Below are 23,189 nucleotides of genomic sequence, written 5' to 3'. Positions count from 1 at the left end.
TATCTAATTAGTGGTTCAGTCGGATCGAGAATGCAACAAATATCTGTCACAATGCCTGATTGTCCGAGATATAAAGCCTATGTGAACAAATCATCCATGAGATCAAAGACACCATCTTGTACTTGAAAAACGTATGACTCAGTACCTCTCCTGACATTCCCAGGACTGTCTAGAGTACAGTCGCGTATGCAAATGTCTCCCAAAACCATCATAAAGCACAGATGCATGTCCCAATGTGACCCAACCCATCTAAGCAACGACCGCCTCCTCCTGTCCCTGTCCCTGTCCCTGTCTCTCGCCCTCACCACCCTGTCCTTGCTGCTGCTGTTGTCCTTGACCCTGACCTTGTTGTCGTCTGTTTCCTCCTCCACGCCTTTGCTGTTGGACCACCGGTCCTTGAGCCGCCAACGCCTCGGCCTCCTCAACGACAGATCTAGCCTCGCTGACTGATTTCTTCCATTCAGTCAGACGCTTTTCGAGCAATTGCCATTCGGAAGAACCGAATCGTCGCGCAGAGGTGGATGATGAAGAGAGAGACTGGATTCGGATGAGGGATTGCGGTTGAGAGATTCGAGCGACGATAAGTTTTGATCGGATAGCTATGACGAGACGTACACAGATGTCAGCATGAGTGATCGAGACTGCAGCGAAGCAGATCACGATACAACGAGGAACTTCTCACATCCCCGCAGACTTATCATCGTGGTAGAAAACGACACTCACCGTCAATGACCCAGGTCTCCACCTCGGACTCGTCGATGGACAAAGCTTTGGCGATAGGGGCATACTCGAGTTGTCGAGTCTCGCTCTTTGCGGCAAGAGCAACAAGGGCGATAAGTCTCAGTTTTCTCAAAACCGAGTCGGCAGTGAACCCGGTGATACCTAAATGTCCCATATACGGTCAGTATTTTTTATGACGACTGGTCTGCCTCGGACTAGAATTGCAAACTCACCAGCACTCTCGACCCAAGATCCGTTTGCCGCGACCCACTTCTGTCCCTTTCCAACAGCTTCGACTTCATCACCCTCGAACAGACTGACGACCTCTGCGGCCTTACCGCTCAACTGCTCCTTAACACCCTGGACCGACAACACATCGTCCAACTCGAATTTGTCCTGGACAGCCAAAGCGACCAAGATAGCCTTTTCGACGAGCTGAGCCTCGACGCTCTCCTTGAGGGCGAGAGTGAGGAGGTCGAGAGCGCGGGGGAGAGAGCCGGAGGATTGGAAGAGCTCAGAAGCGGAGGAGAGGAATTGGACTTTCTCAGCGGAGGAGAGTTGCCATTGTGCAAGTGCGATGGTGAGTGTTTGGGTGGTGAGGGGCAGAGAGGAGAGGTCGGATGGACCGGCGAGGAGAGAGAGGAGAGTGAGGAGAACGGATGGTCGGAGAGGAGATGAGGCAGGGAGAAGGTTGTAAGTATTGTTAAGGCTACGATACATCATACGTCAGCATTTCACCTTATTCCAAGGTATACGAAGGGTTACACACATTCGAGCACCGGCCTCGACTCGTCCAGCCTTGTTGGAACCCTCTGCGCCCTTCTTGACAGCCTCGGCAACAGACTTGATGGCGGAAGAGTAGTCCTCTGAAGAAGCGTCGAAAGAGGTTGAGAGGAGATATTGTAATAACAAATGAGAGCTTTCGACCTCTACGAAGTGCACGATGACACACATCAGCTAATTTCAAACATTGACCTATCGATTGGGATTGGATTTAATGAGATCGCAACGTACCAGACTCCTTGGCAGCTTCGAGACCTCCCTTGAGCTCGACAAACTTCCCCACTATAGATTTGACAACCTCCTTCTTCTTCTCCTCGCTGATCTCCTGTCCTTCCTCAACTTGCACTTGTGCTTCGAAGGATGCGACAAATTCGCGAATGTTGGTTTGGTCGGGGTTGGGGATGGATCGAGAGAGATGGGCGGCGAGCTCGAGGACCTGTACAGAGAGTATTATCAGTCATGACAGCTCAAGATGCAGCAGCGTCATACCACCTTCCAATATTTCAGAGGGACAGAGGAGTGAGGAAGGAAGGAACAACTCACCTGCTGCTTGAAAGGCAATTCTGGTGCGATGGAGATAGCGTCGACCATGATGAATACGTCTATAAGTCTTCCTATTCCTTTCTCTTCTATTGTTGTTGAGACGTCAGACAGTCTCTTTTGAGTTGGTTGATCGACAAGCACTGACTGATTCAGGTGGTTCAACTTTTGACATTGCGACGAGGTGAGTGAGTGAGAGAGGGAGAACAAAAGTCTACTTGAAGTGGCACATTCTGCCACAATCAGTCAAATCGCCGTATTTCCGATTCATTACAACGCGGGGCCTCGAGTACTCGCGTCTTCGACAATATGAATGCTGGTACAGAGAGAGCAGCTAGTATCTTCAAGACCACATCACAGTGCTTTAGTCCTACTCATCAAGCATAACCTGCCAGTCGAAACCTCACGATGCCCCCGAAAGCGAATCAAGCGAGTCCTCAAGATGTTCCCGTCATCTTCCAGAGATATAGGACGGAGCTGCAAAACCTCGCTCAGAAGATTGGAGAGATAGAATCGGAGATGGAAGAGCATGCGTGAGTATTGCACATGTTACTCAGCATTAGCGGTTAGGACTCTTGTCCATATCTGCTAGACTCTCCCCACTTCCCCCACTTCTACGACGTCTGCATCTGCTTTCGATTGCCGCTCTAATCACACTTGCTGACATTGCCATCTGGTGTGCAGCTTGGTCCTCTCCACCCTTCGACCACTGACCACCTCCGACCCTTCTCGAACATGCTATCGACTGATAGGCGGTACGCTCGTCAAACGGTCTGTTGTCGACGTCGTCCCGAGCTTAGAAACGAATTTCGCGGGGATCAAAGAGGTTTTGGATGGATTAGTGAAGAGCTATAAATCGAGAGAAGTGGAATTTGAAAAATGGAGAGATGAGGTTGGCGTACAGGTGAGTTGGAGACGTGACCGTGCTCTCAATACGGAGATAGATAACAGGATGACTGGTCTGTTCGGAGGGAACGATCACTAATCACTTGGCGTTCTTCTTGTAGATGCCCAGATGACGAAACTGAGCGAGAAGAACTAGAACCACACGACGACGACATACCATCTGCTGCTGCAAAAGTACGATTTTGACTCCATTGTATATCACATGCATCGATACCCCTTTGCGCGACATAAAAGTACACGAGCAACACTCAAATTGGCGACGTGTCCTCCTCCATTCTGCGGTAAATCTCGGTCATATTATACCTGCTTGCACGTCCTTGATCTCCTAACTCATACTGCTGATATCGTTCGATCCGCTGGGGTCCCCTCTACTCCTCCGCCAAAGCCTTTTTGATCTTCTTCCCTGTGGCACGCTGCCATTGCTCCCTACACTGTTTACCAGTATATCCATTTCCCATCTGCATGCGACCAAATATGGCTGATGTCAGCAAAACAAACGCCCTTCTCGCCAACTGAAGCAGTGAGACCACTCTCCATCCAACTATCAATAGCGGTGGCAGTTGAAGCGGGTCGAGTGGTGAAGACAAATAGATTGGAAAAGGGACAAGAGATTCGCTATTCATGAAGAGTTCCACTCACCTTTATCGCAACTTCATCCCATTTCACATCCGCCAATTCGACAAATTTCTCAAACAACTTCAACCTCATCTCAGGCGTCCAGCCCTCCGATTTCCTTCCGCCAGGACTAGTAGACGACTTGTTACTTGAGGGTGTCGTGATTTTAGACTTGGACTTTTTCTTCGATGATGTAAAAGGCTTTTTGAAGTCGAAGTCAGGTGTGGTCATGGTGGTGAAAGTGATCTCTGGCTTGATGTCGGTGGGGCTGGGAGAAGGAAAAGGAGGTAGAGGTGGAGTAAGAGAATGTGAACGCTTGACGATGGTGGTACGGTCTGGCATCAGGCGAGGTTTTTGTTGAATAATAGCTGACCTTCGCCGGTGGATGTATCGACTTGTGAACAGTGAAGGCCAAATGTATTTCCGGTTCGCAGTTTTTGTATCCCGCTGAGAGCGGGCGCCTTTCGATTTGTGTCCAAGCGACAGCAACCTGAGGCATAACGGTCAAAGGAATCAAAGGACCTCCCATCGCAGCTCTCGCACCTGACTCAAAAAGCTTCAAGACCACACACCGCTCCACACACACACACGCACACAAAAATGCATACAACACAACTAGACTCTTTCAAGTACAACAGCGATACCTTGTCCACCACCAATACAAGCTGCACCCAATGCCCATTGTTTGTTCAGTCTGTGCAGGTTGTGTGTGAGATTGCCGAGGATTCTGCAAGTACCAAAAGTCAGCTCTGGTTATAACGATGAATCGATAACAATCGGCTCACCTGGCACCGCTGGCTCCGAGAGGATGGCCGACGGCGATAGCTCCTCCAAACATGTTTGTTCGTTCTATCGGCAATTCCAGCTCCCTTTGCACCGCCAACCATTGTGCAGCGAATGCCTGTCAGGTCCGTAGTATGTCAGTTTGTGGACACATGCGATGTTAGCGACAGAACAGCCTGCTCACCTCGTTGACCTCGATGATGTCCATATCTTGTACGGTCTTTCCGATCTTCCTCAATGCTTCTCTCACAGCTACGACGGGTCCGATACCCATGATCTCCGGCTCACAAGCGCTCCATGCGTAACTTGCAATTCTCGTCAAGGGCGTCACGCCGTACTTGCTCAACGCTTGCTCGGACATCACAATGTTCGCTGCTCCACCATCACAGATACCCGATGCGTTACCCGCGGTGACTGTTCCTGCATCTTTGGCGAATACCGGAGGAAGCTTTTCGAGTGACGCGAGTGTGGATTGAGGACGAGGATGTTCGTCAGCGGAGAGTGTTTGGGGGACTCCTTTGATGGGTTTCAGATTGACGGGAACGATCTCGGATACGAAAGCTCCAGCGGCGAGACCGGCACCGTATCGTTGCTGTGACATGAGGGCGTAGGCTGAAAGAGGAACGAGAGTCGAATCAGCATTTCATCTCAACACGCTCAAAGACTGTCGACTCACCATCACACTCATCCCTTGAGATTCCGTATTTCTTCGCTAGATTTTCGGCGGTGACTGAGGACAGGATCACACGTCAGCTGAGCCCAATAGAAGGTCTGTGCTATGTGCTCACCTCCCATAGGCGTTTTAGCACCACCTGGATTCTGATCCACCAAGGCTGCCGCCAGCGAATCTTCCAGCTTGAGATCGATTCCGTATCGATTTCCGAAACTTTGACTATGAGTTAAACATCGTCCACGTCATTCAGATAGTCGTCAAAGCTCACCGAGACAGCCCCGACAAGGTATACGGACTCATACTCATCGCTTCTGCACCACCCGTGAGACACACATCTGCCTCTCCCAGTGTGATATGTTGCGCAGCTGTGATAGCGGCTTGGAACCCCGAACCACATAATCTGTTCGGACAGGCTCACTCAGCTTCGGACCCCGGCCAAGATTGCGCCGGACATAGCTGAAACGTACCTGTTTATGGTGAGAGCTGGGACAGTTGGTCCCAGGCCGGAGAGATGTCCAACATGACGAGAGAGGTACGGCGTCGAGTTGTCCGACTGTGCGACGTTACTATTTGTAATACATATCAATATATCAGCTTGTTACTCCGTCATTCAGAAACGCAATGTGTGGCTTACCCAAAGAAGACCTGGTCCACCTCGACTCCTGCAGGCAGTTCCGCTAGAGCCGCCTTTCCTGCTAATCCTCCAAGCTCTGAAGCTTTCAGCTCCTTCAGCCTGAGAACATGACCACTTGTCAGCCTGCACGCCCTGCACGCCCTCTTTCTTATCCAACTTGGAAACTCACTTTCCGCCATAAGCTCCGAAAGGTGTACGTTTCGAAGCTACGATGAATGATTCTTGTCGTGCGACGTTTGATGCTAGTGCTCTGATGGATGGCTTCATGTTGTTTGTTGTTCGTATAGTCTGTTACAAGTGTTAGTAACAAAGTAACAAAGCAAAGGAATCAAGAGGATGTATATCATTTTATCTTTGATTAGATGGGACGTGTTCCGGTTACTATGATTGCAGGTTGTACCGGGTTGCGAAGACGGCGTTATTTGTGATTGTGGCAGTCGGGCAAGGTGGAGGTTGGAAGTGGGAAGAGGGTCCAAGTGGAGGAGGGAGTGGAGGTCATCTATCCTTGGAAATCACACCTTATCGAGGGTGATGTCCAATCTCACCTCGCCATCAGTGATCGGAATAGTATATAACACCTGTCTCCGGCATCGTCGTGCGACAACAGACAACCTGACACCGACATCATGAGTGACGATCTACATCCTGACCTAGAATACTTCTACGACTCGTTGGAACCGGGCGAACACGATGATGATTGGGAAGACGATCCCGATGATGGCGAGTTCTATATCGATGCAGAGGATATTGTGATCGATGAAGACGACGGTGATTATCTCGATGAGGATTACGATGATGATGACGATGAAGGAGAGTCAGACGAAGACATGGCCGGAGTTACCTTTCTCTCCAATCCCAATGGCAGATCGACACGTGGTGGACAGCAAGAAGCAGAGGCGGAGGACGACGACGACGAAGGAGGAGACGATGATGGGAGCGGTCAAGCATTCATCGAACTTGCACAACTCATCAACAGCTCATCTGGAAGTGTCGATGCTCGTACAGCTCTTCTTGCAAGACTCTTGTCTGGTGGTGCCCCAGTGACGAGAAGTGCAGGGGCTTCCGGCTTGCTTCGTAGTTTGGCAGGAAGAGGGATGAGTGACGAGGATAGAGCAAGACAACAAGCTGATAGGAGACGAAAAGAAAGATGGTGGACGCCTCAGACCGAACCGGATCCAAAGGGACAGGAGTTGTTGAGATCAGGTGAATTTGGAAGAGTCGGAGATTGGAGAGCGCCTGGAAAAGCTGGGAGAATGAGACCGCGAATCAGGGATCCAAGATGTAGAGGCTGGAATGGTGCAGCTGCGAGAGTGAGTCTTCTTTCACTTTAACAGCACACGAAGTTGTCTGATCAAACCACTGCCTTAGCCTTCCCCCGTCACCATTCCCAATACTGCCGGAACAGTAGTTGCCTCTTATCCTTCCATTCCCTACGTGGGTCAGTTTGCCCGTGAAGACTACTCCATCTTCTGTGAGTATCCCTTTCGTATCCCCTTTAGAAATGGAATGAGGCCAGCCCTGACTTATTCGTTTCTTTCTCCAACTGATACCGCCCACCGAATCAATCGGGATTATCCGATAGACACCGCCACCCAATTCTACACCATCCATCTTTACGACACGACGAAAAGTCGCAATTCTATCCCGAAGCGAAGACGTCGCGCGACCAGTCAGCCTGCTCCTTCTCTTTCTCCTGCTCCGACGCCGAGTGTCGAAGAGGAAGACGAAGAGGAAAATGAGGATGATTACGAAGATGAAGAAGATGAAGAGGATTGGGGAGATTTCTCCCATTCGGGTGGAAGAAGGATAACGGCGGAAGAGACAAGTCTGAAGAAGATAAAGACTGTTCAAGGAATAGAAGGAAGCTGGACAGTGACTGATTGTGATGCGGACAAGAAGGGTGAAAAGTGAGTTGGCTCTTCCTTTCTACAATTTCATTTATCGCTGTTGCTAACGCTATCTTTAGGATGATATACTCCTCCATCACTCCATCTGTGCATATGTTGTACACAAGCCAGTTCGACCAAGAGCATGTTGAGCTGAACTTTGCCGGGCAACGGAGATTCGAAAGTATGTGGGGATATGACAGATTCGGAGTGAGTGCACGCATCGTATCATGCACTTGAATTTCCTATGACTGACTTGACGTACGCCGTTGCACAGATCTGGAGCATCCGATTTTCAGCGGATGGTAAAGAGGTCGTTGCCGGAGCCGGAAGTGGAAAGATCATGGTGTACGACATTGAAGCTCAACAACGCTCTCTGAGTGTTTCTGGGCATGCCGACGATGGTGAGCTTGTTGGACAATACGCTGTGTTTGATTTTCCCTGACAATCGTCCAGTCAACGCGGTCTGCTTCGCCGATGAATCCTCCACCAACATCCTCGTTTCCGGATCCGATGACGGGTATGTGAAAGTATGGGATCGACGATCTCTCTCTTCGTCCACTCCATCAGGTATACTGGTTGGAGCTACCGAAGGTATCACCTACACCTCTCCCAAGGGTGATGGTCGATATATAGTTGTCAACTCGAAAGATCAAGCGGCGAGATTGTACGATCTTAGAAAGATGAGGAGTCATTCAGAATTTGAGTCGGAGCCTGATGCAGTGGCAAGATATGGACAATCGAGCTTTGATTGTGAGTGACACCTCGGACTTGTATGTGTTGCCGTTCTCGTGCTGATGGCTCTCGTTCCAGATCGACACATGAGGTATCCCCCACCGAAGAGACTGGCACATCCCAAGGACTGCTCAGTGATGACATATCGAGGTCACTCTGTGTTGAGGACTTTGATCAGATGTCATTTCAGTCCGCGGGAGTCGACAGGGCAGAGTTACATCTATTCAGGAAGGTAGGTGATACAAGAAGTAGCGCCTCGAAATGTGCTAATTCGGGTTTCACCGTCAGTGCCGATGGTTTGATTCATATCTGGAGCTTGGATGGTCAAGGTGAGTTTGCTGCATCGTATTCATGTGACATGAAGCTGACAGTCCCGGGTGCACCTTGCAGTTGTACAAGGTATGTTTGGTGCTGCTGCTTTGCCCTGCAATGTGCTACCATTCGCTGACACGTTTCTTAGTTCTGAATCGAGCTGAATCGGCACCGATCCGTGCTGCCAATGGCGACTACTCTGACCCCTCTGCGCCATCTGTCTCATCCCAAAACCCACGATACAGTGTCCAGCCTTACGAATCCTACGGGATGGGCTTCACAGTCCGTGACGTAGCATGGCACGGCTACGAGCCAACTCTCATGTCCACATGTTGGGAAGTGGACGGCGGATATCGACGAGGAGGCACGGTTGCGAAACACGAGTGGAAAGGATTGGGTAAAGGTGGTATGGGGAAACTGGAAGATTGGGTGGAAAAGAAGAAGCAGGAGAGTAGGAGTCAGGGGGACGTGGTCGTTGGTTTGTGAACGTCGGGATGATGAGGTATCGTTTGTATAAATCGCCGCAATTAGGTGCAAAGGCAGGTTGTTATTCGTACAGACACGGTAGATTTTGTAGCGATTGCTTTTTCCGATGATATGTATGGTGTGTAGCTCATGTCAGTTCCTGCGACTGGACGCTGACTGGACGACTTTGCCCAGACATTCGTCCGTGGGTTGCGCAGGGTCAAGTTATTTTATTATGATGTGTCTCGTTGGCTCACGATATTCATGACTAGTACATTTATACGCTATCGTGGTACGAGGACCACAGCAAGAACACATGGTACAACAGACACTAATCAATAAGACGTCGATTCTCCGTGTTATCTCCCTTTTTCCCTTTACCGTCACGTAGGTCAACCGAATACTTCTCACGATCAATCGTTTGGTTCCTCTCTGCGACGCATACGTACCGTCCTGGTTAAGCCCATTCCCTTCCCCCGCCTAGATTGATCACCGACCCATTCACATAACTTCCCGCTCTACTAGCCAACCAAATTGCCGTCCCTGCTATATCCTCTTTTTCTCCTCCTCTTTTAAGCGGGACAAGTTCCTTCGCCCTTGCCAAATACCCTTTTGGATTATTTGGATCTTGCATCTGACTTGGGAAATATCCCGGCGAAATAGCATTGACTCTTATACCCAAATCTCTAAATTTGCTCGCCATAACCCGAGTAAGGTGGTTCAGCGCAGCTTTGGACAATTGATAAGCTGGTTGAGAGGTATTTGGATCTGACATGATCGATCCTATCCCGGATATGTTGATAATACGTCCTCCAGGAGGTGATTTGGCGAGGAGATGAAGGACAGAGACGGAGAGGAAAAATGGCGCTTCGAGATTGGTAGAGAATGTGTTGGACCATGTCGAAGAGGGTGAACCGAGTAGGGCTGCTTGAAGTTCGGGAAGCGGAGTCAGATGTGTACATGGTGGATCGGGGATGACGATCCCAGCACAGTTGATAAGGACATCCAGCTTGGTGAGTGATGCGGCTAGAGCAGTCACAGCATCTCGAGAGGAGATGTCAGCGGCATGGCTGGGCGGGCGGATCTCACATAGTCAGCGTCCTTGAGACGAAGACCGATCCCTATCATCTCGACGAGAGACCCATTCACATATGTACCTGCGCGTCTGGGTTCAGCTCTAACAAGATTGCTTTTGCCTCTTCCAGCTTCGCTTGTCGTCTTCCGATGATATGAACATTCGCTCCGTTCGTCGCAAATCCTTTGGCCATGTACAGCCCTATACAGAAACGATATGCAATTAGCTCGCTCGTTCGTTCGTTCCCAGACAAGTTGCAAGTCTTGCGTTTTGAAGTGTATGAGCCAGCTCACCAATCCCTGTACCCGCTCCTGTTATAGCTACATCCAGACCTTTGACGGAGAACAACCCGTCCAATGTGAAATTCTGCTTAGGCATTGTCGTGTTCGTCGCGTACCGCCGACAAATCGGATTGATCAACTCAATGTGAATGGGAGAAGTACACCTCTGGGATCGTCGGATACTAGGTCAAAATGGCGAGGTATGGGGATGCAATGCATCTTGTATCGAAGAGACAAAGGATATAGTGCCCACTCCATCGTTTCCGCTGTGTCCACGTTCACTTTTTCGGATGCGACTTGTCCCTCGCGTAAGATCTCATGAGAGACGAGAGGTAGATCTCATGATCACCAATCGTCGGAAATCTGAATTTCTTATCTCCAGATCTCGATTGATCGACGTCCAAAACCCCTGAGATAAGCTACTTTCCCTGCTTTTTGTATCGTGCTACACCCATATCATCTTACTTGGGGGGCGACGACGAGTGACTCATAGAAAGCAGACACCAAATAGTGTGGGAGACACGCTGCTGGTAGGTGACATGGGGACATTCGGTGTCTGATGAGATTGTCTGGCAGGAGAGGTCTCGACTCTTGTTCTGACATCCATACTGTTCATGTTAAATGATGCACTGTCGCGGTGTCGGGGCCAGACGTAAGCTTGATCAAGCCCTTCCAGCCCAATATACTGTTGTACCCGTGAGGTAGCTACTTTGCCGGCGATGCCTATATTTCTGGCCAAAATTCGCTGGGGTCGAGGCTCAGGACATCTTCCTGCACAGACCACGCATCTGCCTTCTCTCTCACTCTCCTTCTCGGATGTGCCGAAATTGTCTTTTAGCAAACCTGCTCCCAAGCTATCCTCCAGGAGACTCTCCTTCACCGGAGGTCCAGCTACATCACCTGCTCAAAGGAATCCGAGTGATAGGCGAATCCGTCTCCGTCCTACAACACATCAAACCCGAGGTGCAGCAATTCACTGTATTAGGCTATGTCCAAGCTTAACGCGACGTCCGGGCCATTAGTGGGCGCTACACGACTACACAATGTAACCTGACATTGCGCTCTGCGTTTCTCGGTGCTGTGAGCGAAGACTGATATTTTTTGTGTGCATAGGGGACGAGGAATACAATGCGGAACCACGTCTGGCAGAAGGTACATCTAGTCTTGCATTAAGAAATCCAATACATTACTTTTGGTGCAGTGATTCGTAATAGGCGATCACGTCAATTAGAACCATTTTGTAATCCGCTTCTCCGCATTCTACGGTTTTGAGTTCCCCAAATGACTGATGATCCGTTTGTCACCAACAAACTCTTTTTTTCCTTTTCTTTCAATCATCTCGTCATCCTTGGCATCGCAGGGAAACAAAGGCACAAGACTCTTTTGTATCCTAATAAGAGCTGTATACACCGTCAGAATACCGAGTCAAGTGTTCATTCCTTTTTCACTTCTTGACTAAAGTGCGATAATCGACCCTGCTCGCCACCCTTCACGACCAGTCGACGAATAGACAAACAAACAATTCAACACTACTTGCAAACACCTACCACCTACCCAAGATGGCCAATGGGGAACAATCTCTCCCTTCGTCTTCCGACACGCTTTCCCCTTCGTCTTCCAAAGCCGTACCATTCCATCGTCGATTCGTCAACCACCTGACTACCGAGATCGATGCTCCTGGTTCCACCAACCTGATCTCCATCTACGCATGTTTCCTCACCGGATTCACGTCCTCCCCATCTTTCTCAGCATGTTTCGTATGGTGTGGTTTCCAGACCGGTAACGTCGCTCAACTCGGTTTAGCATTAGCACGAGCTTTCGCCCCCGTGGGAGAAAGGACGTACGGGTTCCAGAAACCGGATCAACAGGCTCTCACTTCCCTGTTGACATTCTGGATGGGTACGGCTTTCGGCAGAGTAGGGGATAGGTTGACCGCAAAGAAGAGGACTTGGTTGGTCTTGGCAACTTTTATGCAGGTCTTGTTGGCCATGGCAGCGGCTTTGACGGCGCACTTTTCAGGAGAATCAGGTCTCGCTTCGTGAGTACAAGACCTGTTCTGTTCCCAGTTATGAAACTCCCCTTAGACGACCATTATGTCGGGAATGAAGTGGAATGACAAGAGCTAATCAGACTTGTGTCTCGGACATAGATCTCGAGGTGAACCGTCATGGCGAACTCCTCTCGGAATGGCTGCATTAGGATTCCTCTCCGCAACTATGGGTATTCAAGGTATCGTCGGCAAGGTGAGTTGCAATTCCAGCTATGGAGCCAGCCTCACTCATTTCTTAACAAATCTCGTCTCGCAGCGTATCGGAAGTCCGATGAACACGACTGTCGTCTTGACAACCACTGTGAGTTTCTCCCTGTCCTCACCTCAACTCCGCTCCGAGTCCCAGATGTGCCGAAGAACGTGTCGTCCCCGTTTTTGCTCCCAGAACATCTCCGAATCAATCACGTTTCATGTGCTGATTTATCGATTTCACAGTGGGTGGAAATCTTCAACGACCCCCTCCTCTTCTCGATGCGTTACACTCCCTCTCGTGATATCAGAATAGCAGGCGGTCTCTCCGTCCTTGTCGGCGCGTTCGTGTCCCGAGCTATCCTCGACAGTATTGGGTCCGCAGGATGTCTCGGTGTCTTGTGTGGATTTAGGATGGTACAGGTCGTCTGGTGGTGGTTCATCCCTGACAAGGCGATCAAGAAGGCTGAGAAGGTGTAACGTGAAGTTGGGTAATCCGATTTAGTAGTCAGGAAGGACGTTAAAGCTGGATAGAGGTCGTCGCAGATCGTATGGCATCTCGGTGAAGATGGTTGTCGGGTATAGAGTACGCTTCGCGCTTTAGATTGATAGTATAGGATTCTGTATAGTGTGTCACGGTCACTGATAGATAGCACGCAGTTTGATTCTTCATATGCATCTTATAATGGGTTAAAATTTTGCTCTTGACTTCCTAGATATCATCCCTCAATCTGATCGTCCGACTCTGCTTCTCCTACTAGATCTGGGGCAAAGCACAACCATCACCTCTCGGATCACTTCCCGCAGCCCATACCCTCTTCCCACTTCTCTTATCTTTCGTCTGGACGATCATCTGCCCTTTCCCAAAGACAACTTGTTCTAGTCCTTTGACGACATCGATCTTGTGACCCATATCTTTCAGCTTCTGTATCACTTCTTCCGGGATACCATCTTCGAATGCGATGGTATCGTTGTAAATGGGTGTGGTGGAAGTATAGGATAAACCGCCAATGCAGAATCGCTTGGTATCGAGTGCTGCTTGGGCATGATGACTTCGGTGGACAACGTTTCTGTGAGGCGCATGAACACGATCAAGGTCAACTTCCTCCGATACTAATCGTTGTCTCGTTCTCTCATTCGGGTCGGTCTCGTTTGGAGGCAGAGTTCACTCACAAGAAAGTCTGGAGATGGCCTTGAGGCTGCATCGCGCCACCCATCACACCGAAAGCCATGAACAGCTCGTCTCCCTGCGTGACCATTGCAGCTGCATGGAGGTCAATATCATTCTTACTGAGTCTAATTGTACAGATAACTCACGAATGATGGTGTGGTAAGGCCGCTTGCCACCTTCCAGCACGTTTGGCGAACCCTCTCGGAGGTCGAAACCCATACCTCGATTCTGGATACTGAATCCCCATCCTTCGGGTACGATAGCAGTGCCAAACCCGAGGTAGTTACTGTTGATCACTACCAACAATCAATCAGTTCATGCTCCGAATATAAAGACAGTGACAAGGGGAGTACTGACTCGAAATAGCGTTTCCCTCCTGGTCGGCGGCTGTGAAGTAGACGGTATCACTACTGGGTATCGGTTGACCCTGGTGATACTGTGCCACAGCCTTCTTCGGGTCGAAGAGCTTTGCGCGCTCTCGAAGGTATTTCTGACCGTACATCGGTATCAGCACCAGAACAACCTATTAGGTTCATCGCGCTCACTCACCTTGGAAAGAAGAGCGTCGACAGGGACATCGGAGAACTTTGGGTCGGCGATATAGGCATGAGCATCCGCAAACGCTAGTCTCATGGCTTCGCTGTGGACCATCACCCGACAATCAGCACGTGGACGAATCGTTGTCTCCCTAGCTAGAAACCAACTCACATCAGAGCGTGCATCCATTCAGCACTCCCCTCCTCATATTCTGCGAGATTCACTACTCCGTCTTCTTGCAGAACATCCAATATCCCAAGCGCGATTAGAGCTGCCAACCCTTGACCGTTTGGAGGACATTCGTGCACTGTCAGTTTTTCGGGACCGTAGGTGTACGAGATGGGCTGGACGAAATCTGATTCGTGGGAGGCGAGGTCCTCAAGTGTCATGAGACTGCCTCGACCTTGCAGTTCTATTGGAGCGGAGAGTAGTCATCGTCAGTACACCTTCTATTGATAAGGGAGGTTTTCTTTCTATTCTCTTTTAACCACATAGGGTGAGGGAGATGGGACTTACCGTTCACGATAGCCTTCGCGATTTCACCCTTATAAAACCCATCCTTGCCTTCTTTGGCGACTGTCCTAAAGGTCTTCGCCAATGCGGGATTACGGAAGTATTCACCAGCCTTTGGTGTTTCCCCATCGACCAAGAAAGGATAATCTTTGCCAGAAGCTTGTTGACGTAAAGTGTCGGCGTAAGTGGACCATTCGTATGCAGCTTGTTGATGAACGACGAAACCTTCTTCGGCGAGAGTGATGGCGGGCTGGTGGTGACCGAAAAAGACTCCATTAGCGAGAGAGCACAATCATGTAAACGAGAAGGTAGTTCCTTCATCTCTGCTCAAGCCCCAGCGGAATGTGCAGATCCACACCTCCATGACGCCGCCTACAGAGAAACAGGAGGAACTCTGGACTCACCTCCAAAATCTCTTTGAATCCAACCTTGCCGCTCCCCCACTTGCCTACAATATCCACCCAAGCGGCACATGCTCCCGGTACAGTCGCCGCATGCACATTGTCATACTTGAACTTATTCCCCTCAATCCCCATCTCTCTCACTTTGGGCAAGGTGAGAGCCTTTGGAGAACGTCCGGAGCCGTTAACGGCGTGGACGGTACGGGTGGTAGCAGAGTAAAAGAGGGCAAAGACGTCTCCTCCGATCCCAGTATTACATGGCTGTGTAGGTTTTGATGTTAGATCAGTCCTCAATGTCATCCCCAGGTGACAGACACTGCGCCCACCTCAACTACGTTCAATGCCGCTGCCATGGCAACAGCTGCATCCGCCGCGTTACCTCCATTCCTTAAAATCCTAATACCAGCTTCGGAAGCAAGGGCTTGGGAGGAACACACAACGCCTTTGGTGCCTGGGCAGAGACTGCAGTGTCAGTATCTTATCCTATAATCTAGCAGGGCAAATTGGTGTGAGTGAGATGTGGAAGGAATGAGTTCGGATGACAGCCTGAGTGAATTTGAGAGCCATCGCAATCGAGGCTCGAACTCACTGAAGACGGTCGAGCGACGTCCTATTGTGTTATACGAGTCGTAAGTAGCTGAAACCATCTTGACTTGAATTGTTTTCTTTCTTTATTTTTCCTTCTTCCAAGAGATATGTGGACAACTTACGAAATCCACGTCAAACGCGACATTGAACTACTTTTGAGTCAAGCGTCATTCGTGCCAAGATGTCACCTTTGTGTAGATCCGGATCACAGATTAGCGAAGCAGCTCATCGCTCGGGTAATTTTACCCGACACTGGAGACATCCCCAACCTATCTCAGAGATATGATGCATTCCATACTACTAAATGAATATTACTATCTACTATTTGCTACAGTATGCTAAGAAGGTCCGACCACCTCCTGAAATGAAAAAGCCGGAGCTCAGACTCCTTTTCCCTTAACCTTATCGAAGGACCCAGGCTCCCCATTGTTTGCTTATACAGGACGGATTGTGGGTTCCATCCTAAGGGTCTTGTCAGACGGACCCCTAGCAGGAGGTCGGTCATGTCGACGGGCATAGATTCGTTTACACCATTTGTACAGCTCGGTAGCGGCAAGATAGACTAGGATCATTCCAAACTGCAGCGAAGCGAGTCAGTCAAGGTTTGCAGAAAGTGTCATGTACTACAAAGCTACTCACCACGATTCCCCATTCCCATTTGAGTGATCCGACGAGGAAGACCTCGTTGTTGATTGTGGGGATGTAAACCACCGGGAACTAAAGCAAACCAAAAGACGTCAGCTATCAATCATCCAACGGAACGGTGCTTGATGCTACAACTCACGGTAGCGAGACACAGCACGACCGCACACCAGAGCAAGACCTTGTTGTCCCTCAAGTTAATCTGCCACAATCCCTTGGAGAAGTGCTTGCACTCCAAAGCGTGGATCATGAGAATGATAACAAGAGTGGAGAAACAAGTTCCTCGAGCTTGGAAGACTGGATTACAAATTGCAGTGTCGGCTTCATTACATAACACACCGAGGTCGCCCTGAGATGTTTTAAATGAGCCTTCATTCCTATCGTGAATCCAAAGGCAGTAAGACACTCACTGGGAAGTAACCCCAAAGTACAATGACAAAGTTGACCAAACTGAGCGCTCCGATCAAGAATCCGTAGAAGATGAGATCCATGTAGAACTCGAGTGTGAAGATCTGGTGGAAAGCTGTAGGTGGTAGATCCATCGCGTCCACAGCGGTAGGTTCGAGACCTAGAGCAAGCGCGGGAGGACCAGCAGACAATGTGTTGCTGTTGGACAGTATATGAGATGAGCTTAGTCAACAATAGATGCTTGGAGGGTGGCTATACTCACATCCACAGAGCAGCGACCGGGGAAAGCGGGAAGACAGCTTGTCCGTTCTCATCTTTGAAAGCGAGTCCGACCATGAGAACAATGATTTCTGCCAAGTTACCAGATAAGAGGTACTGTAGGGATCCAGGTCAGCTATATGCATCGCGGAACTTGAAGTCCTGAGGCAACTCACCAAGAGGAACTTTGCCAAGTTCTTGAAAACTGATCGACCTTTTCTGATCGCTCGAATGATTGTGCTGAAGTTATCGTCACTAAGCACGATCCTCGCTGCCTGTTTGGCGACGTCTGATCCAGTTCCCATTCCGACACCAACGTCGGCTCGCTTGAGCGCGGGAGAGTCGTTGACTCCATCACCAGTCATAACAGTGCTTTGACCTCGTCGGTGAATAGCGTCGACCATTCGTACCTTTACGGATGTTAGCTGAGTTACTCATCGTTGATGCGACAGCCTGTCGCATACTCACCTTGGTCTCTGGCGCACATCGCGCTACAACAAGAGGAAGCTCAGGCAAAGCATCGATTTCGTCTTCGGTGAGGGCATCAAACTGTTGACCCGTCATGACCGCATCCTTGCCGTATGCTCTCTCCAAAATTCCGATGTTCAACGCGATAGCAGTTGCAGTAGCGGGGTGATCACCGGTCAACATTCTCGGGGTGATTCCGGCCCGTAGACAATCGGCAACAGCTCCCGGGGATTCCTTTCGAGGGGGATCGTAAATACCGGCCAAACCCAGGAAACTGAAATCGGCTTCGAACGCATCTCGGGGCATAGCTTTGACGTCATCCGCCATCTTCGCGGGCAATCGTTTGCCACACAAGGCCAAGACTCGGAGACCTTGAGCAGCGAGAGCGTCTACTTTGACCATGATATCTTTCTTGCGTTCCTCATCGAGAGGTTTGTCTTGAACGGTAACACATCGCTCGAAGACACGTTCGACGGCACCCTTCAGTAGACAGAGGACATGCGCTTTCTGACCATCTTCCGGAACGAACTTGTAGGCAATAGACATTCGCTTAACAGTGGAGTCGAATGGGTGCTCAATGATCTGCTCAAAGTGACCCCGAAGACCGGCAACAAGCGGTCGATTGCTGTGTCCGGAGCGAATGGAATCGGGCCTGTTAGAATGTTTCGGTGCGTGCGTGAGGAAAGGTTTGCCGTGGCCGAGTTTGTGGGCGGCAACTTGCAGTGCGACTTCGGTGGGGTCACCGTTCGCATCCCACCCTCCGTCATCGACAGGTCGAGAAAGAGTTGCTTGGTTACAGAGCGAAGCACAGAGCGCCATGTCACGGAGATTGTGTTCAAGGTCCTCCACGTGAATGACTTCCTCTTGACCCTCAATTTCTCGTTCATCGGGATCACTGTCCCGAGTGTCAGAACGGACTGGTGGTCTTTTCAGATCGAGAGTGTTCTCAGCTTGAATAGTCGTTCGGTCTGCGCGAATCTCTCCACGGGGATAGAAGGGGTCGCTACCAGTCTCGAAGCTGTAAGCTTGACCACGAGAGGTGTTCACCGGAGCGGTCTCGTTGGCGCGCCAGTCGACTGCGGGAACCCAGAACTTTCGAACAACCATTCGACCGACGGTGAGTGTACCAGTCTGAAGGAATTGTCAGTTGCACCATTCCAAGCAGATTAGACGGTTGAACGAAACTCACCTTGTCGGAGCAGACGTTCTCAACTCCAGCCAAAGCCTCGATAGCGTCCATTCGCCTAACCAAGGCATTCCTACTTGCCAAATCGGTAGAGGCTCGGGCCAAAGTCAGACTGACGACCGCGATCAACGATGCGGGCAAGATCGACACAGCCGCAGCGACAGCGTAAGTTGCAACGGATAGCGGGACATTCTTGAATCCAGTTGAAGCGACAACGATAACGGCGATGATACAAGCCCATCCCAAGAGGAAGTATGCGAGCTTGTTAAGTCTTGAGTGATTGTCAGCGATGCTGAGTCGAGCGAAATTGATGAACTCACTTGATTTGAAGTGGGGTAGTTTCTGCGACACCAAGTACGACCTTTGTTTTCCACCAGAAAGCGGCGAAGCCTGTGTTCTTGTTTGTAGCTTTTGAGTCGAGAGCTTGTGCGATCTTTCCGATTTCGGTGCCCATTCCTGTTGATGTAATGACGACACGTGCTCGACCTTTCGTGACTTGTGATCCAGAGAATACCATGCAGACTCGGTCGCTGCAGGAACGAAGTCAGTAATGCAGCAAAACGGATGAACAAGGGAAGAATAGTGCTCACCCAACTGGACAGTCCTCTTCGTCAATCGGCTCAAACTGCTTGGCCACGGGCAAACTTTCACCTGTGAGGAAGGCCTCGTCACATTCCAAGTTACTACAGTGACCATCCAAGATTCTACCATCGGCAGGGACGATGTCTCCGTTCTTAAGGAGGACGATATCTCCGGGTACGACATCTTCGACGGGGATAATCTTGGTTGTGGCTTCCCGAGAACCTTCTGCGGTACGGACGACAGTCGCTTGTGGTGCACCGACCGATTCGAGATTTGCCACGGTCTTTCGGATCTCTGGTCAGCCTAGGTGGACTATGGCGGACGGAACAGGGTTAAGAGCTCACTTTTTCGGCTTGCCATTCGGTGTATGCGCCTACTGATACGTTGAGGGCTACCAAGGCGGCAATGACGCCTCCACTAATCCAGTCCATCGTACCGAAGGACACCGCCATCGCGGCGACTGCAAGAATCGACATCAGCCACTGCAAGGCGGGAACAAACAAGATGTACTCACTTAGAATTAGGGTCATAGCATTTCCAACTTGTCTAGCTATGATTTTCAACACGCTAGGCCGTTTAGGCGGCTTCAACCTATTGGGACCATAACTCTCCTTTCGCTTGCTCGCCTCCGGTTCAGTTAGTCCCTTTGTGACATTTCCACCTAAAGCTTCGAGGACTTTGGCCGAAGCTACGGTGTGTGCTTTAAAAGGTAATGACTGAGATACTGCTGTTGAGCCTGTGTCGGCTCTTGGTAAGGCTTTCTCCGGGTCTGTCGAGGTCGTGTATTTCTCTGTCACTGCCATCGGATTTGTGTGTGTAAGTAAGTGGGGATGAGAGACTAAACTCTGCCAAGGGGAAGGGGGACGATATGCTTATATATCAACCACATTGTACTTTCCATTCCGGATCGATGTTCGATGCCAAGAAGCCAAGGTATCGCATCATGTCAAAACCGTCAGCATACCTCATGCATCGATATCTGTAGACCACCCAGATGATTCTTGGCGACCCGGTACCAAACGGTCCGGCGGCAGTTGACTGCGTATATGGTGCTACATAAGTTGTCGCTGGACGCCTTGGCGTTTTCGAGAAGGGTGATGATGACCATGTTGACGTGGGTGATGACGGGGTGGCAAGGAGAACGAACGGACGGAAAATGTCTTAGCATTCGGGCTTGGCATTTGCCGCAGATAACGGTATTCAGTTCGTGTCAGGCTCATCGTATTGTCCGGCGATAGCCGGTCAGGCTCACGACTTTTCCCTTGTTGCCGGGGTAATTTGCGTTATCGATGACTCATGCAAGAAGCGATATTTGCAGAACTAGATATGCTGGACGCAGAATGGGCACCATCGCAGCTGGAGCTTCATTAGTGAGCGACCGACTCCACTAAGCCTCCAGAGGGAGTAAGCCATTCGCCGGACTTTAATATAGTCAGCCCATTCGTCAACACCACATCCAGGGTATGCTGTCTCGATCTACAGCAGAGGTACAAATAATAACAGCATATGGGTACGATATGCTTGTCTTGTGTTCATGTCAAAGATTTTACTGTCACCTGTCATCACGTCAATCACATGTATTGTGTATGTGCCTGTGTACTGACAGGAGATCTATTTTCTAGTGGCATTCGTATGAAGAGACAGTCTCACAGTGCCAGCCCGCCGTACGTATACCTAACACTTATATAGGGAACCAATAAAACCTGTGTGAATCACCGACACCAAGAGACTCTGGTCAATAGGTATACCTAAAATCCGGTCTCTCCTTGTCCGTCTTATCTGTATACGCCTCTGGCCTCGCGATAACAGGAACATCTGTATGTCCGCTCTCCGCCAGCTTCTCCTCATCCGCGGTTGGAGGTTTTGCCTCCGGAAGGACAGTCTCCGCCAATTTGTCTCGACGCTTGTTTTCGGCAATGTAGAGATATCGAAGAAGTAAAGAGGCGGCGGAGGCGAATATCATACAGACGATGACGGAGATCCAGGTCGATCGATATTTGATTGGCTTTTCTTGGGCGAAAACGAGGCTGTGAGGGTGTCCGGTGTCCCAGGGTTAGCTACGCACAACCTCAAATAGAACATGTAGCCCTGTCACTCACTATGCTGCGGCAATGTTGCCCACGTTGTAACCGACAAAGATGAATCCCGATGTTGCACCCTAAACAACAAAGACATCAATTTTCTGTTCTACCAATCACCCCGCACAACTCCAATACGCGAGGAAACGCACCTTCTTTGTAGCTCCGGCGGTGTTTGAGGAAGCAAGAGTCAGGAGAAGCTGGAAGAGAGTGACCATCAGTACACGACACAGGCGTCATGGTAGAGGCGTAACTCACAACGTAAGGGGCTCCGAAACTGGCAACGAGGTAATACCCGATCAGAGGTCCAGCTGTGGGGTGCCAAGGTGCAAGCCAGCTAAGATTGTGGACAGCTTTAGCCTACAAACATTAATCCTGCGGAGAATCCACTCACATGACAAGGGCACCGACGACGACAGGGATACAACTTGCGGGCAAGAGCTATTTAGCCACGAGTTAGCTTGCAGTTCTCCTTTTAGGTAGCCATATCGACTCACATAAGTTCTGATGTTTTTGTACTTGTCGGCGAAGTAACTGAAGAAAGCAATAGTCACGACCGTAACAAATCCACCAGGGATAAGCAAGGCGGTCGATGCGAGCGGAGTGTATCCGAATCCTGAGATGATCCGTGCGCCAAATGCGGTGACTGATCCGTTACAAATGTAGATCGCAGCTCCCATCAAGAGATAGATCCAGGTCTTGATATCGGAAACCGCTTCGAGTAGTTGATACCCCTTGAGGGACTGTTGACTCGCACCGAAGGGGTTTTCTTCGAATCGTCGGATCAAGACTTGTTTCTCTTCTTCGGTGAAGAATCGACCAGGTTGCAATGGGTGTTCAGGCAGGAAGAAGAAGACCACGAAAGCCCAGGTGATGGTAAGCGCGCCGACAAAATAGTACATCGATTTCCATGGGTGTGCGCCGCCAGTCTTGCCCAGACCGATGTTGATCAATGATGAGAACATGCTGAAGACCTAGTGGATTGGGGGAGCAGAGTCAGAAGATTGGTGAGTGATCGTCAATGAAGGATGACTCACTCCAGTGGCGCTGTAAAAGAACCCGATCCTCTTGGCCTGTTCTTGAGGTTTCCACCACAAAGCACAGATTGCCACGAAGGCAGGAGATACTGCCGACTCGGTGAACCCCAAGAAGAATCGCTGGGCGACGAAGCCCGAGTAACTGGTGCAGACAACGGTGAGGATACAGACGATTCCCCAGATTAGGACGCAGGCAGAGGCCGTCTTTACGATGGGAAGACGGGCGAAAATGAGACCCATGGGGAGGACCTGGTGCCAGCTTGTCAGTTATACAATTGTCTGATAGGGGCAAAGATAGTTCGGCTCACCGCAACGATGTAGCCATAGTAGAATGCAGCAGTAGCGGTGCTATATCGAGTTGTATAAGTGACTCCATTGATAGTTTGAGTGAGATGCTGTAGCGATACGACCATCAGGAACTATCAGGCACTACTGTGATAGGTAAATGTTACCTACAAGATCTTTCAAGATACCGTATACGGCGGCTGTACCCAGCACAGCCTTGTCGTAGTATTGCAGACCGTAAGTCACCAACATGATAGGAAGAAGGATAGCATCGATCTTTCGAACCACTCGTCGTTCGAGCTGTCTGAGACGCTCAACTTCTTCTGCAGCATTACTGCTTACTGTCATGTCGCCCATCTTAATCGACGTCGTAGGATGACCACTAAGA

At 50.0% G+C, this 23,189-nt stretch overlaps 10 protein-coding genes across 10 annotated transcripts; 3 read left to right on the top strand and 7 right to left on the bottom strand.

Moving 5' to 3' along the window:
- Nucleotides 1-249: 249 nt before the first annotated feature.
- CI109_107159 (uncharacterized protein) lies at nucleotides 250-2,094 on the bottom strand (the record flags this gene model as incomplete). The annotated part of the gene is made up of 6 exons (XM_032003616.1): nucleotides 250-599; nucleotides 724-882; nucleotides 954-1,429; nucleotides 1,490-1,649; nucleotides 1,735-1,939; nucleotides 2,047-2,094. 6 exons carry the CDS (start codon nucleotides 2,092-2,094, stop codon nucleotides 250-252), a joined length of 1,398 nt encoding a protein of 465 aa, XP_031862029.1.
- A 357-nt stretch (nucleotides 2,095-2,451) lies between these two features.
- CI109_107158 (uncharacterized protein) lies at nucleotides 2,452-3,028 on the top strand (the record flags this gene model as incomplete). Its single annotated transcript, XM_032003615.2, has 2 exons — nucleotides 2,452-2,576; nucleotides 2,728-3,028. The coding sequence occupies 2 exons, from the start codon at nucleotides 2,452-2,454 to the stop codon at nucleotides 3,026-3,028; spliced, it is 426 nt and encodes a 141-aa protein (XP_031862028.2).
- A 289-nt stretch (nucleotides 3,029-3,317) lies between these two features.
- On the bottom strand, nucleotides 3,318-3,906 carry CI109_107157 (uncharacterized protein; the record flags this gene model as incomplete). The annotated part of the gene is made up of 2 exons (XM_032003614.2): nucleotides 3,318-3,407; nucleotides 3,589-3,906. 2 exons carry the CDS (start codon nucleotides 3,904-3,906, stop codon nucleotides 3,318-3,320), a joined length of 408 nt encoding a protein of 135 aa, XP_031862027.2.
- A 273-nt stretch (nucleotides 3,907-4,179) lies between these two features.
- Nucleotides 4,180-5,921, bottom strand: CI109_107156 (uncharacterized protein; the record flags this gene model as incomplete). The annotated part of the gene is made up of 9 exons (XM_032003613.1): nucleotides 4,180-4,291; nucleotides 4,350-4,465; nucleotides 4,532-4,959; nucleotides 5,024-5,077; nucleotides 5,136-5,239; nucleotides 5,289-5,420; nucleotides 5,488-5,586; nucleotides 5,655-5,753; nucleotides 5,824-5,921. 9 exons carry the CDS (start codon nucleotides 5,919-5,921, stop codon nucleotides 4,180-4,182), a joined length of 1,242 nt encoding a protein of 413 aa, XP_031862026.1.
- A 359-nt stretch (nucleotides 5,922-6,280) lies between these two features.
- On the top strand, nucleotides 6,281-9,073 carry CI109_107155 (uncharacterized protein; the record flags this gene model as incomplete). The annotated part of the gene is made up of 10 exons (XM_032003612.1): nucleotides 6,281-6,964; nucleotides 7,023-7,125; nucleotides 7,237-7,561; nucleotides 7,621-7,750; nucleotides 7,818-7,944; nucleotides 7,997-8,293; nucleotides 8,354-8,507; nucleotides 8,564-8,604; nucleotides 8,666-8,674; nucleotides 8,736-9,073. 10 exons carry the CDS (start codon nucleotides 6,281-6,283, stop codon nucleotides 9,071-9,073), a joined length of 2,208 nt encoding a protein of 735 aa, XP_031862025.1.
- A 436-nt stretch (nucleotides 9,074-9,509) lies between these two features.
- On the bottom strand, nucleotides 9,510-10,505 carry CI109_107154 (uncharacterized protein; the record flags this gene model as incomplete). Its single annotated transcript, XM_032003611.1, has 3 exons — nucleotides 9,510-10,122; nucleotides 10,202-10,328; nucleotides 10,421-10,505. 3 exons carry the CDS (start codon nucleotides 10,503-10,505, stop codon nucleotides 9,510-9,512), a joined length of 825 nt encoding a protein of 274 aa, XP_031862024.1.
- A 1,462-nt stretch (nucleotides 10,506-11,967) lies between these two features.
- CI109_107153 (uncharacterized protein) lies at nucleotides 11,968-13,127 on the top strand (the record flags this gene model as incomplete). The annotated part of the gene is made up of 4 exons (XM_032003610.1): nucleotides 11,968-12,446; nucleotides 12,558-12,651; nucleotides 12,715-12,759; nucleotides 12,894-13,127. The coding sequence occupies 4 exons, from the start codon at nucleotides 11,968-11,970 to the stop codon at nucleotides 13,125-13,127; spliced, it is 852 nt and encodes a 283-aa protein (XP_031862023.1).
- Nucleotides 13,128-13,404: 277 nt separating this feature from the next.
- Nucleotides 13,405-15,916, bottom strand: CI109_107152 (gamma-glutamyltransferase; the record flags this gene model as incomplete). The annotated part of the gene is made up of 10 exons (XM_032003609.1): nucleotides 13,405-13,717; nucleotides 13,821-13,911; nucleotides 13,965-14,114; nucleotides 14,176-14,308; nucleotides 14,368-14,458; nucleotides 14,527-14,767; nucleotides 14,872-15,118; nucleotides 15,273-15,530; nucleotides 15,596-15,720; nucleotides 15,859-15,916. 10 exons carry the CDS (start codon nucleotides 15,914-15,916, stop codon nucleotides 13,405-13,407), a joined length of 1,707 nt encoding a protein of 568 aa, XP_031862022.1.
- Nucleotides 15,917-16,291: 375 nt separating this feature from the next.
- On the bottom strand, nucleotides 16,292-20,204 carry CI109_107151 (potassium/sodium efflux P-type ATPase, fungal-type; the record flags this gene model as incomplete). The annotated part of the gene is made up of 12 exons (XM_032003608.1): nucleotides 16,292-16,435; nucleotides 16,497-16,574; nucleotides 16,642-16,848; nucleotides 16,910-17,105; nucleotides 17,170-17,282; nucleotides 17,342-17,575; nucleotides 17,634-18,764; nucleotides 18,823-19,090; nucleotides 19,140-19,349; nucleotides 19,410-19,684; nucleotides 19,746-19,861; nucleotides 19,916-20,204. 12 exons carry the CDS (start codon nucleotides 20,202-20,204, stop codon nucleotides 16,292-16,294), a joined length of 3,261 nt encoding a protein of 1,086 aa, XP_031862021.1.
- A 932-nt stretch (nucleotides 20,205-21,136) lies between these two features.
- Nucleotides 21,137-23,158, bottom strand: CI109_107150 (uncharacterized protein; the record flags this gene model as incomplete). Its single annotated transcript, XM_032003607.1, has 9 exons — nucleotides 21,137-21,428; nucleotides 21,501-21,559; nucleotides 21,632-21,679; nucleotides 21,738-21,816; nucleotides 21,874-21,920; nucleotides 21,977-22,453; nucleotides 22,517-22,765; nucleotides 22,825-22,911; nucleotides 22,973-23,158. 9 exons carry the CDS (start codon nucleotides 23,156-23,158, stop codon nucleotides 21,137-21,139), a joined length of 1,524 nt encoding a protein of 507 aa, XP_031862020.1.
- Between the last annotated feature and the right edge of the window lie 31 nt (nucleotides 23,159-23,189).

Source organism: Kwoniella shandongensis, chromosome 14, assembly GCF_008629635.2.
Source record: "Kwoniella shandongensis chromosome 14, complete sequence".
Taxonomy (NCBI): Eukaryota; Fungi; Basidiomycota; class Tremellomycetes; order Tremellales; family Cryptococcaceae; genus Kwoniella; species Kwoniella shandongensis.
The sequence above is the reverse complement of the archived record's forward strand: the minus strand, read 5'-3'. Positions and strand labels throughout refer to the sequence as shown.